Source organism: Rana temporaria, chromosome 2 (assembly GCF_905171775.1).
Source record: "Rana temporaria chromosome 2, aRanTem1.1, whole genome shotgun sequence".
NCBI classification, from domain to species: Eukaryota; Metazoa; Chordata; class Amphibia; order Anura; family Ranidae; genus Rana; species Rana temporaria.
This window is the reverse complement of record NC_053490.1, coordinates 130,440,680-130,453,004: the sequence shown is the minus strand read 5'-3', so window position 1 is coordinate 130,453,004 and position 12,325 is coordinate 130,440,680. Positions and strand designations below refer to the sequence as shown.

The 12,325-nt window shown below is 43.4% G+C and overlaps 1 protein-coding gene across 1 annotated transcript in view; it reads right to left on the bottom strand.

Moving 5' to 3' along the window:
- Positions 1–12,325, bottom strand: part of GLS2 (glutaminase 2) — a 129,198-nt gene that overhangs the window by 74,383 nt on the left and 42,490 nt on the right. Inside the window, exons 3-4 of the mRNA XM_040339347.1 lie at positions 6,507–6,628; positions 3,878–4,007 (exon numbers count right to left, since the gene is read on the bottom strand). Of these exons, the coding sequence (XP_040195281.1) occupies positions 3,878–4,007; positions 6,507–6,628 (252 nt within the window). The remainder of the gene's footprint in view (positions 1–3,877; positions 4,008–6,506; positions 6,629–12,325) is intronic.

Here is a 12,325-nt window from a genome sequence, read left to right as displayed (position 1 = left end):
AAGTCAGTTGCTCTGCTGAGAATAATAAAATTATAGAAAAAAAAAAAAAAGTTGCCTGTGGGGGTGTCAAGAAAGTATTGACCCCACCAAATTTCTAAAGCTTTTCGAAATTGGCAAGGAGTTTAACTCAAAGCGAAAATAAGCTAAATAAGAGGATTAGGGAAAGAAAAAGTACTTAAAGCGGAGTTCCACCTAAAAATGGAACTTCTGCTTAACCCACTCCTTGCCCCCTTACATGCCACATTTGGCATGCCATTTTTTTTTGGGGGGGGGGGGAGTGGGGGCTTCAGGAGAAGTGGGACTTCCTGTTCCACTTCCTCGATCCGCCGAGGGGCTGGTAAGGCGAATAGCTTAAATCGCCTTATTGCAGCCACTCCCTGTAGGCGAGCGCCTGTCCAAATCGGACGGCGCCACGCCCCTCGCGCATGGGCAGTGCCGCTCGCACATGCGCAGTGGGTGCTCGGCCGTGAAGCCGAAAGCTGTCACTGCCGGGTGCCCACACTAGGAATGAAGACGCCGGCTGGCGAGGGGGGGCGAGGAGCGGAGCCCCAGCCGGCGCGTCGCTGGAACCGTGGAGAAGGTAAGTGTCTGTTTATTAAAAGCCAGCAGCTACACTTTTTGTAGCTGCTGACTTTTAATAAACTTAAAAAAAGGCTGGAACACCCCTTTAAAGCAGAGGTCTACACAAATATTTTTTTTAAAAGCCAGCAGCTACAGATACTGCAGCTGCTGACTTTAAAAAAATTAACACTTACCTGTCCAGCGCGCCCGTGATGTCGGCAGCCCCCTCCCTGCCCCCGTCGCCATCCTCGGTGAGGGAATCAGGAAGTGAAGGGTTGGGGCTTCACTGCCCGGATCCCTACTGCGCATGTGCGAGTGGCGCGGCTCGTCCTCACTGGTCCCCTCTCTCTCCTGGGAACAGTGTGTTTCCCAGGAGACAGCGGGGGGGGGTAGTGGCATGACTCCCATTGGAGTCTATGCCCGGACGTGGGTGCAAATACCTTAGACAGGTATCTGCACCCCCCTTCCACCTTGATTCTGCATAAAAAAAAAAGAGCAAAAAAGGTGCATTTTTAAATAATATATACAAGCCCTCAAAATTTCCACTCGCCTGCTCGCATTTGGTGAGTGGAATTAAGAGGACTGCGAGTGCTCTGGCTCAGCTCGAGCAGGGGAGGCTGGCTGGCCAGCTTGTTTCGTCTCAGGTGCGGGGCGGGTCCGCTCAGCTCGTGCGGAAGGGGCGGGCCGGCCAGCTCTGCTCGTCACAGGCGGGCGGCAGGTACGCTTAGCTTGGGCAGGGGGGGTGGACTGGCCAGGTCTGCTTGTCACAGGCGGGTACGGCCAGCTCTGCTAATCTCAGATGGGAGGCGGGACCACTCAGCTCGAGTGGGGGGAGGGCCGGCCAGCTCTACTCCTCACAGGTGGGGGGCAGGTATGCTTGTCACAGCTCTGGCAGGGAGGCTGGCTCGCTAGGCTCTGCTTATGCATTGGGGGAGTGTCCGCTCGAATCGGGAGGTGGACCGGCTGCCTCGGCTCGTCTGGTGTGGGGGTGGGTCTACTTAGATCAGACGGGGAGGCGGGCCGGCTGGTTCAGCTCAGCTTGCGTGGAGAGCGGGTCTGCTCAGCTCGGAGGACAGGAAGGCAGGCCGGCTGCCTTGGCTCAGGCAGTGGGTGTGTTCGGACTTTCCACCATCTGACAGTTCCTACGGAATGGCTGTTGATGCAGGAGCTGATGCTAGCAAAGTCAGCAGATGTCTGACCACACGATAAGCTTGGGCATGCACTACCCTTTCTGCATTTTAAATATCATGTACTACAAAGCAGCTTGAAAAAGTACTCTTGTTTTATATGAAAAAAAAAAAGAAAATCTAGTATTGTTCAGAATTTTGTGCTGAAACATAAAGTGACATGGGTTTATCAGTGGCATTTACATATTACTTTTACATTTGTTGTGTCTAGAGAGGAGCACTTTCTGTCTGTTGGTACAATAATTTTTCTTCCTAAAGTGCACCTGTACTTTTTCATGCTTGGCAAAGTAATAGGCTAAAGAGTTGTTCCGGGCAAAAAATAAAAAATTAAAAGCCTGCAGCTACACATACTGCAGCTGCTGGCTTTTAATAAATGGAGACTTACCTGTCATGGTGTCTCTCAATGTCAGCACCACAGCTGATGTTTCCCATTAGCTGTCGGGTGCTGCCGTCGCCATTGCGGGTATGGCAATGGCCTTTCGGCTTCACGCCAGGAACCCTACTGCGCATGCGTGAGGCCCGCTCCTTTCTCCTATTAGCCCAGCGGCCAGGGGAGGAGGAGGAGGGAGCCCTGCGGTGACGTCATGGTCGCGGCCGCACTCCCGGAAGTGGGGAGGGATACCTGCCTTTGACAGGTATCCTGTCCCCCCTTCCCCCCGAAAAGGTGCCAATTGTGGCACCGGAGGGGGGGGGAGGAATCCGATGAGCGGGTGGAACTCTAGGGTGAAACTCCGGTTTTAAGTTTACAGTGTCCATCTCCCTTCTCCCCCAACTGCCCTTTTATTTCTGGGTATGTGAGAGCGTGCCAGTTTCTCCCCCTTTAATCCACCATACAGTTCTGGGTCCCTAAACAGCTAGGCTTAAAGCAGATCTCCACCCAAAAGGGGAAGCTCTGCTTGTTTGCTTTCCCACTTACGGATGAGAAAAGTTCCAGAATTTACAAGGGCATTTTTAGGGGCGGGGCAGGGTTGGGTGCAGCAACTGGTGGCGAGTAACTCTTAAGGCCTGGCTAGCAGCTCAGGACTTGAAATTTTGAGCCCTGATATATACAGTATATGTTCGTTGTGGTACCATTCAGGATAAATGGAAATGCACCACAACATATATATTCTGTAGTGTGCACACACTGAGTATGAAGGAAGCCTTAGGAAGCAAAATAAACGTATTAAAAAATACCAATTCCTGATGCTTTAGTGAACTGAACTTATGTGAAGAAAAGTAAAACATTCACTTAATTTTACCCATCTAATTTGTCCAATTAACCACTTATGATAAGCACTGCCATTGCCTAGAAGACCAACAATTGTCAGATTCACCAAGGACTTGTTTTCTTCTGAAAAGATTCTCATTGCTTTTGAGGATTTTATTGTCCTGATGGTAGATTGCCCCCTAAAGACTACGGCAGCTTTACATGTGGTGATCACTAAAGGACAGGTAATGGACAGCAGAAACATCACAATGGAGAATCTAGTTACATTATGACTGTGTCAGTTATGGCATGTGGTCACTGTATATTATTATAATGTCTACAGTCTGCAAACCCAGCTTGTAGACCAAACTTAACTATCTTTATGGTTTGCCTATAACAGTGTATGGTCAAATATGGTTACTTTCTATTGGTTTATGGCCAGTAGAGTGAACTACACAATAGTTATGGGATTAACAAAACAGAATGAAAATGCTTGATGAGTATTTTTTATTTAGTTTTCCCTGAAACCACACTGTGGTCAATGTATTTCACTATTTCCTGTTAATGCATAAACTAGGTTATATTAGATGTATTACCTTTAGTAGCCTTAGTATTCAATTATTATTTGTACAGTCCTTTTAGATGAAAGCATTGTGCCTTGGGGTCTTAAGTTTGTAATAAACCTTTACAAAACTAAACACATTTATTGAGGAAAAGATGATCCGACTATTGCGTTTGTCTACTGTGGCTTGTCAATAAATACGTCAATTGTTTAAGAGCAACGACTGGAGTGCGGGTCATCTTTTCCTCATTATTCTACGCAGCCAGCGACTGTGGATCGAGCACCCGGGAGCTCTGCTTTCCATGTCATGTATGGGTAGTAGCACTGACTTTTTTGTTTATATTCTAAACACATTTATTGACTATGCATGGTACTTACTTCTCCCTCTTTTATAGTGCGGGCATTCTCATACAGCCGGTTTATGTGTAATGTGAACTGTTCAAATTCTGGAATCACAAACTTTTTACAGACAACCTGAGTCAGGAGCACAATATTACTTTGGACACACCTGTTGAGAGGATACAAATAAAGTAATATGAATTATTTCTGATCATAATATATTACATTTGTCCCTTGTTTTCTGTTTAGCATTTTCCAACATGAATTACCTCAGATTTAAGTGATAAAAGTCATATAATATCAGATAATATTGTGGGTACAATATGGATTATTCACTATTCATCACTCAGTAGAGAAAAATAACAAATCAAATGAAACCCTACGTGTTAAATCTCTTGCAACATGGACCCTGGTCTCCTGATATAATCATTCATATGCAATACTTTGTTAAGGCTGATGCAACAAACAGGACTTGATGCAACAAACCTATCCTGTGTGTGGGTTTTGGGATTACAAAAAACTACCCAAAAACATATATAAATGTTACACAAACCGAGTGATTTATGTATGTTGATGTTATTAAAACAGCAACTTTATATTTTATTCTGTAACTGTTTTTTTTTAAATTGTCAAAAAATGCAAAGATTGATCTGTGTGACCAGCTTATTTATTTTACCCAAAATGTTGTACTTAAATGCAAGTCAAATTATAAATTATAAGCATCCCCTACAACAGGAGTTTAATTTTGGTGAGGTAATTTCTCTCATCCTCACCTAAAGTGAAACAAACACTGTAGTTTTTCTAATGAGAACAAAAAGATTGCTCTTTTAAATATAATGAAGGCAAACCCCTCATTTAGAAATCAGTTGAGAAAAAAATATAGTAATGAAAACAGCAATTTCTGCAAAACAGAAAAAAGGTAACAAATATTTGCTAAACTTCTTGCAATTAATACAGTCCACCTCTCTTTAAAATGACATAATGTGGGTTAGGCATGGACTTGAGCAGAAGCAGAAATTCAACCCTAATCTCCAGTTCCTAAACACTTCACAGTGGAACCAGTGTTCATTTTATAGACGAAAATATTTTCGTCAACGAAATTACCACTAAAATATGACTAAAACTAAAACAATTCTAGTGACTAAAATATGACTTATGCCCTGTACACACAATCGGTTCGTCTGATGAAAAGGATCCGATGTTAGGATCCAGGTCCTCAGTACCCAAATCTCTGATTTATAGGGAGGGGGAAGATGAGAGGTACTGGATCTTGGTAGGTGGAATTTTTACTTTTGTATTCTAGTTTCCTCTCTTCCTATTATTTTTTATGTTGAGAGGTAGGGAAAAGAAGATATATGTTTAATTATTTGACTATATATTGATCTCATGTATTAAATTAATGTCATTTCATATGTTCTGTATAAATGAAAGAAAAAAGTGGAAAAATAAAGAAATTGAAAAAAAGAAAAAGGATCCGATGGATTTTTTCATCAGATATCCGATGAAGCTGACTTTCATTAGTCTTGCCTACACACCATCGGTTAAAAATCCGATCATGTCCAACGCGGTGACGTAAAACACGATGACGTGCAGAGAAAAATAAAGTCCAATGTTTCCGAGCATGCGTCGACTTGATTCTGAGCATGAGTGGATTTTTGACCGATGGATTTCCCCACAGAAGATCGTTTTTTTTCTATCGTTTTTTTAACCATATGAAAAATTTGAAAAACAGGTTCTATTTTTTTTTCACCGATGGGAAAAAAACTGATGGGGCCCACACACGATCGGTTCGTCCGATGAAAACAGTCCATCGGTCCGTTTTCATCAGAATAACCGCTTGTGTGTACAGGGCAGAACACTAAAATGGCATTTTAGTGAAAAGTCTATGACTAATGCGAAATTGAAATTTGATGTCAAAATTAACACCGAGTGAAACGAGACTGAAACCTTCTCCACCAGTCTGGTAGGCATGTTGGGGAAATAAAGTGGCCAGCTTGTCATTCACCACTTCAGTCAAAATTACTTAATTAATAATTGTTATGAAATAGTTTAGACACAAGAGAATAAAAAAGTTTCCATCTATCATGCTTTTGTGTGATCAAGTTATGAAATAAAGATTAAAGCAGAGACCAGCAATCTCAACATGTTCTGTTCTTTTATCAGATTAGAAAAACATTCACTATGGTCCAGATTTTGCCCCGGAAGGGCATGCAGCTTGAAAAATGCCAACATTTATTAAAAAGTGTGAATTAAAATTCTTGCATGGTTTGTACTGTTTTATTTATGTTTGTGACAGCATTTTCTTATTGTATATGCACTTCTTATTGTTTGTAGTTTTACGGCCCTCTTTGCACATTTAATAAATCTTCAGACTCCATCACAATCTTGGTTATAGATCGTATGGGGTGTTTACGCAGTCCACAAATTTCCCTGCTGCTGGATCTGGCATACAATAAGCCAGTAGCAGAACATTTCATATACAGTATATCATAATCATTTAACTATACCAAAACATAACAGTTCAATTTACTAGACATTGGACATATTTGGTAAGAAAAAGGTGCCATCTTTTCAGTGTGGTTTAGAAAACCTAAAGCTAATTTCTGATCATCTGCTATGAGTTTTTTTTGTGAATTCCCCATTACACATACATTAAATGTTGTATTACTTTTGAAAAACCTCTAGGTCCATGGTTGCTCCCTGGAAAGACTCTTGTATATTTTCATGAAGCTTGTCCATGCAGTCCCTCAGCCTTGGGTCTGATGAAAGCAATCCATTCGATGTTAGAGTCTGTAACATTAGACAAGAAACCTCAACCAAGGTGAAAAAAAGTAGAAATAAGATACTTGTATCCATAAATCAGTGAAAGTATGTCAATCATGGTCTTTCAAACATATTTTCCAGTTCTGTAATGCAATTTCATTCAGTTATACACCATTAGTATTAATTAGATAATGGTACCCAAACTAAATGCAGATTATTGTGAAAACAATGAATATCTAACATTGATCTGCACATTTTCCTGATAATATATAATATCTAAGGGATAGATAGTTAGATAGATAGATAGATAGAAAGAAGAAGACAGGAGGGCCCTGCTTGTCAAAGCCATGGGAATTGCTAGAACTGGGCACCTGGAGTACATGCCGTGCCTCTCTTAGGGCCCCAGTTTCCCTCCATGAGCTTACAATCTAAGGTTCCCTAACTCACATTCGTACATACTTAGGTTAATTGGCTCCTGTCTAAATTGTCCCAACAGAGTCGTGTCTACCCCAACGCAGATGGTCAGACACTATAGCTGGCTACTGTGTGCTTCACCTATAGCAGCCCCCTTTCCCTTAAGGCAAGCAAGACTACCGGTACTTGGTTGCCCCTAGGACTTATTCACAATGCTATCGTGCCTGGCCACCACACCAGGGCAGATGCAAACTGAGCAAAGCCAAGAGATACTTGCAGATAGGTAGCGTGGTTCTATGACAGTCCAGGTAAAAAGGCAGGCTGAGTTCAAGGAATACTCCAACAATCCGGTCCAAAGTCATACACAGGGAAATCCAAACTAGCAAAGTAGGGCAGACAGACAGGGAGCTCGATCAGGAACAACACAGGTATCACTCACTGTCACAAGCAAGGGACTGAACGTTTGGCTTGCTTATAACAGGTGGCTGACCATATCAATCACCTTGCAGGTGGACACAGACAGGGAGAATGCAATACCCAAAACCTGGATGCTGGAATAAGGAGCAAAGAGCACTTAAGTGATCTTGACAACCAGCATGTCTTTGGAGTGTGGAAGGAAACTGGAGTCCCTGGAAGAAACCCACATAGGCACAGGTTACAGCAAAACATACATAGCAAAGGGAACTCTTAAGATCCTCTTTGACTCTGACATGTCATAAGACACAGGAGAGGGAAGACTATGAGGACCAGATTCACTATGCCAGGCATTTTTCTTAGGCCTGGTGAGTTCAAATTGGGGGGATAAATTTGCGCTGGGGTGATAATGGCTAAGGGGGAGATCTTTTTGTGTGTTTCATTCATTTTATGCCTGGGGATAAAGGCATCTTCTCAAATGATAATTTGAATGTAAGTGATATAGCAGTTTAACATGGCACCAGATCATGCATTCATCTTCCGTCATCTTGTCTCTGTTCCTTCACAGGTACATTAATTTAACCACTACCTTGCTGTCTGTCTGCAACCGTCATCATGTATTATCACCAATGATACATACATGTAACCACTGCCTTGCTGTCTGTAATCCTGAAACCTTCTATATACAGTATTATGATCAATGGTACATTGTTAAACCACTGCCTTGCTATCTGTTTGCAACTATAATTTAACAACTTCCATGCTGTCTGCCTGCAACCATCATCCTGCAATCCTCTATAATATCATCAATATCATCTAATTACTGAAGCATTAGAACTCCTTTTATTGAAGTCTATGGTAATGCACCATAAACACACCTAGATGTGTTAGCAGCAAGTTTGCGATGTGTTTGCAGTGCGTTTGCAGACCGGTAGGCCTTGTTCACAGCAGCCAAGGCATCTAGGATACGTTTTTTTTAATACGTCCAACACGTGTCAAACACGCATAGGGTGTTTGGGGAGTGCTTTTAACTTACCTTTAACGTGTGTCAAATTCAATAAGAAACTCGCATTAATGCTATAGATGTATTGGTTAAGCATAATTATTTTGAGCAAGTGTGAACAAGGCATTACTGTCATGCAAAGCTTAGCTACTATCTGTAGTGGTACAGACTTGCAAAGCTGATCTGTTATCTACAGTGTTACCAGGGCCGTCTTTAATATGGTTTGGGCCCTGGGCAAACATTTTTTTTGGGCCCCCCTCCAGCTTATTTTGGGCCTGGCTGGTTCACATGTATGTGTTTTGACGGTCCTCATTTGTGCAGGTACAGCAGCCCATTGATTTGAATGGGCTGCCATGCCTTTGTTTCCTGCAGAAAAAAGGTGCATTCAGCATTTTAAAAATACAGTTGCCTTGAAATCCATTCTGCTTTTGCACCATGCTACTTACCTGCAGTTCTTGCACACACAAACGCACTGTGTTTTTAAAAGCGCGACCTAAACGTCTAAAAATGCAGCAAGTTTGACAGTGCGGGAACTGCAGATAAGTCACAGCAGACAGCAGAATGGACAGACAGTGCTGTATTTCAGTGCTTGATGGGCATAGGGCGTGCCGTGTGCGCAGCCTATTACATGAGGCATGCGCTTTTCTTTGCAGGAAACGCAGGCATGGCGGCCCATTCAAATGAATGGGCTGCTGTGCCTGCGCAAATGTGGGCCGCCAAAACACATACATGTGAACCAGCCAGGCCCAAAATAAGCCCATCAAGCAGTTAAATGCAGACAGTAATGCCATGTGCTCTGAGGCCTTACTCAGCCTGGACTGCAGGTCTGGTCTGTGATTTAAAGAGTGCCTCTATTTTACACATGGCATGGCATGGGGTCCCATGGTGCTAAAGCAGAATGGACAGACGGTGCTGTGACCCCATGCCATGCCATGCCATGTGTAAAATAGAGGAACTTTTTAAAACACTGACCAGACCTGCAGTGAATCATCAAATATTATAAAGACTTTGGGCACACTCTACAGAAAACTTCTATTTACAATATAGATTAGCAAACAGTGACATACCTTGAGGAGCAGGACATGAAGAAGTCAGCCTCGGGAAGAGCAAACTGGGGATGTTATAAAATCACATTCTAATTCACTTTTATATACAAGCAGCACCCAGTGGCAGGAAGGGAGAAGTGCACGTCTAAAGGGAAGCCAGGGGTGCTGTACATTTTAAAACACTGGGAAGGGAAGCAGTACTGTCACTGGCTGCGTGCCACTGATGATTTTCAGCCTGATTTGTGGGCAGCACAGGGGCTTAACAGGCGGCAGGGATCAGGAATTATGGGGCCACTTACACAGCTTCAGGCATGGGCCCCCTGGAGCAGGGAACTGGGGGGAGGGGTGCTGCCGCCTGAAATTAAGAAGCAGGGGGGGGCTCTGCCGCGAATTTAGAAGCGGGGGGCCTTTACAAAAAAAGAAATAAAGAAAAATATATATAAAAAAGGGGTGTAGCCATCCGGGGCCCTGGGGACCTCTGCGCCCTTTAATAATTTTTTTTTTATAAAAATAAATTACAAAAAAAAGGGGGTTGCCATCCGGGACCTCTGGGCCCTTTAATAAAAAATAATTATATATATATTTTTTTTTAAAAAGGGGGTTGCCATCTGGGGCCCTGGGGACCTCTGGGCCCTTTAATAATTTTTTTTTATAAAAATAAATTACAAAAAAAAGGGGGTTGCCATCCGGGACCTCTGGGCCCTTTAATAAAAAATTAAAAAAATATATATAAAAAAGAAACATTTATAAAAAAAAATTGGCCCTTTAACCACTTGCCGACCCGCGCACCGCAGTTATACGTCCACAAGGTGGCTCTGCTGGGCGAGAGCACGTAATATGACATCCTCTCTTCCAGCCGCCACTAGGGGGCGCGCGCGCGCGCCTCCGGGCACACGCGATCGCTCGGTACAGAGCGGGGACCGGGAGCTGTGTGTATAAACACACAGCTCCCGGTCCTGTCAGCAGGGGAAATGCTGATCTTCGGTTCGTACAATGTATGAACCGAGGATCAGTGTTTCCCCTAGTGAGGCCACCCCCCCCCACAGTAAGAACACACCCAGGCATACTTAACCCCTTCCCCGCCCCCTAGTGTTAACCCCTTCACTGCCAGTGGCATTTTTATAGTAATCCAATGCATTTTTATAGCACTGATCGCTATAAAAATGCCAATGGTCCCAAAAATGTGTCAAAAGTGTCCGAAGTGTCCGCCATAATGTCGCAGTACCGAAAAAAAAATCGCTGATCGCTGCCATTACTAGTAAAAAAAATATAATAAAAATGACATAAAAATACCCCCTATTTTGTAAACGCTATAACTTTTGCGCAAACCAATCAATAAACGCTTATTGCGATTTTTTTTTACGAAAAATATGTAGAAGAAAACGTATCGGCCTAAACTGAGGAAAAAAAATGTTTTTTTATATATTTTTGGGGGATATTTATTATAGCAAAATGTAAAAAAATATTCATTTTTTTCAAAATTGTTGCTCTATTTTTGTTTATAGCGCAAAAACTAAAACCGCAGAGGTGATCAAATACCACCAAAAGAAAGCTCTATTTGTGGGAAAAAAAGGACGCCAATTTTGTTTGGGAGCCACGTCGCACGACCGCGCAATTGTCTGTTAAAGCGACGCAGTCCCGAATGGCAAAAAGTACTCTGGTCTTTGGGCAGCAATATGGTCCGGGGGGTAAGTGGTTAATAAAAAATAAAATAAAAATATATTAAAAAAAAACCTCCGGACCCCTAAAAAAAAAAAATATTTTTTTTTTTTTTTTTTAAAGGGGGTTGCTTTGGGCCCCCAACAGTGACAGGGCCCTGGGCAGCTGCCCCATTTGCCCTGTGGTAAAGACGGCCCTGAGTGTTACAGACATTTGGTGTTTTCCTACCTTGCTTTTTTAATGGCCTTTTCAATGGTCTGGCAGTCAGTGGCATTGCTATGGGGGGGGGGGCACACCCAGGTGACACCCGCAGAGGGGTGACACTATTCCTGGGGCTGCGGAGGGTCCTGGGTCCTGGAGGCAGGGCTCTTTTCAGCTGGAACATGCCTGTGTTCTGTCAAAATAGCCAATTAATCAAGATCTTCAATTACGTCACTTCCAGTTACTGTAAAGCATCATTAATTGGAGATTTAGATAAATTGCTGTGTTGTCACAACACCGGCAAGTGTATACACTCCGGTAAAAAAAGACTTTGCTGTTTTGACACAACAGCGTGTAATAATGAAAAAGTTGTCGCTGCCACAGAGGTGGCCATTTTGTTGGTTAGTATCGGAGTGGACTAACGATATCCACTCATAATAGTGCATACGGTTGCTGGTGTTGTGTCAAAACAGCAAGTCGTCTAAATCGTCCTTTATCACTGATAAAGGAGGGTGGTTTGTATTAAGGGGGGTCTGTACTGATAAAGGGGGCTGCTTAGTCCTGAGAGGGGCCTGTACTGATGAAGGGGGGCCTGTACTGATAGAGGGGTGCTCTATACTGATGGAAGGGGTCTACTGAGGGAGGGGGCTGTACTGAGGAAGGGGGTCTGCACTAATGGAGGGGTGATCTATATTGATGGAGGGGGTCTGTATTGAGGGAGGGGATCTGTACTGTGGAGGGTCTATACTGAGGGAGGGTGTTTATACTTAGTGGGGGGTCTAAACTTAGTGGAGGGGGTCTATACTTGGTGAAGGGAGGGTCTGTAATGAGGGAGGGATGTCTGTACTGACAGAGGGGGGTTTTACCACGCCCGGTGACACCAACCCTAGTGACACCACTGCTGGCAGCTTTAGGGATTCCATTCTAGCTTCAATTCTGGAATTTCTGTGCCTCCAGCACCTCCTGCACTCCAGGGACTGTAACCCC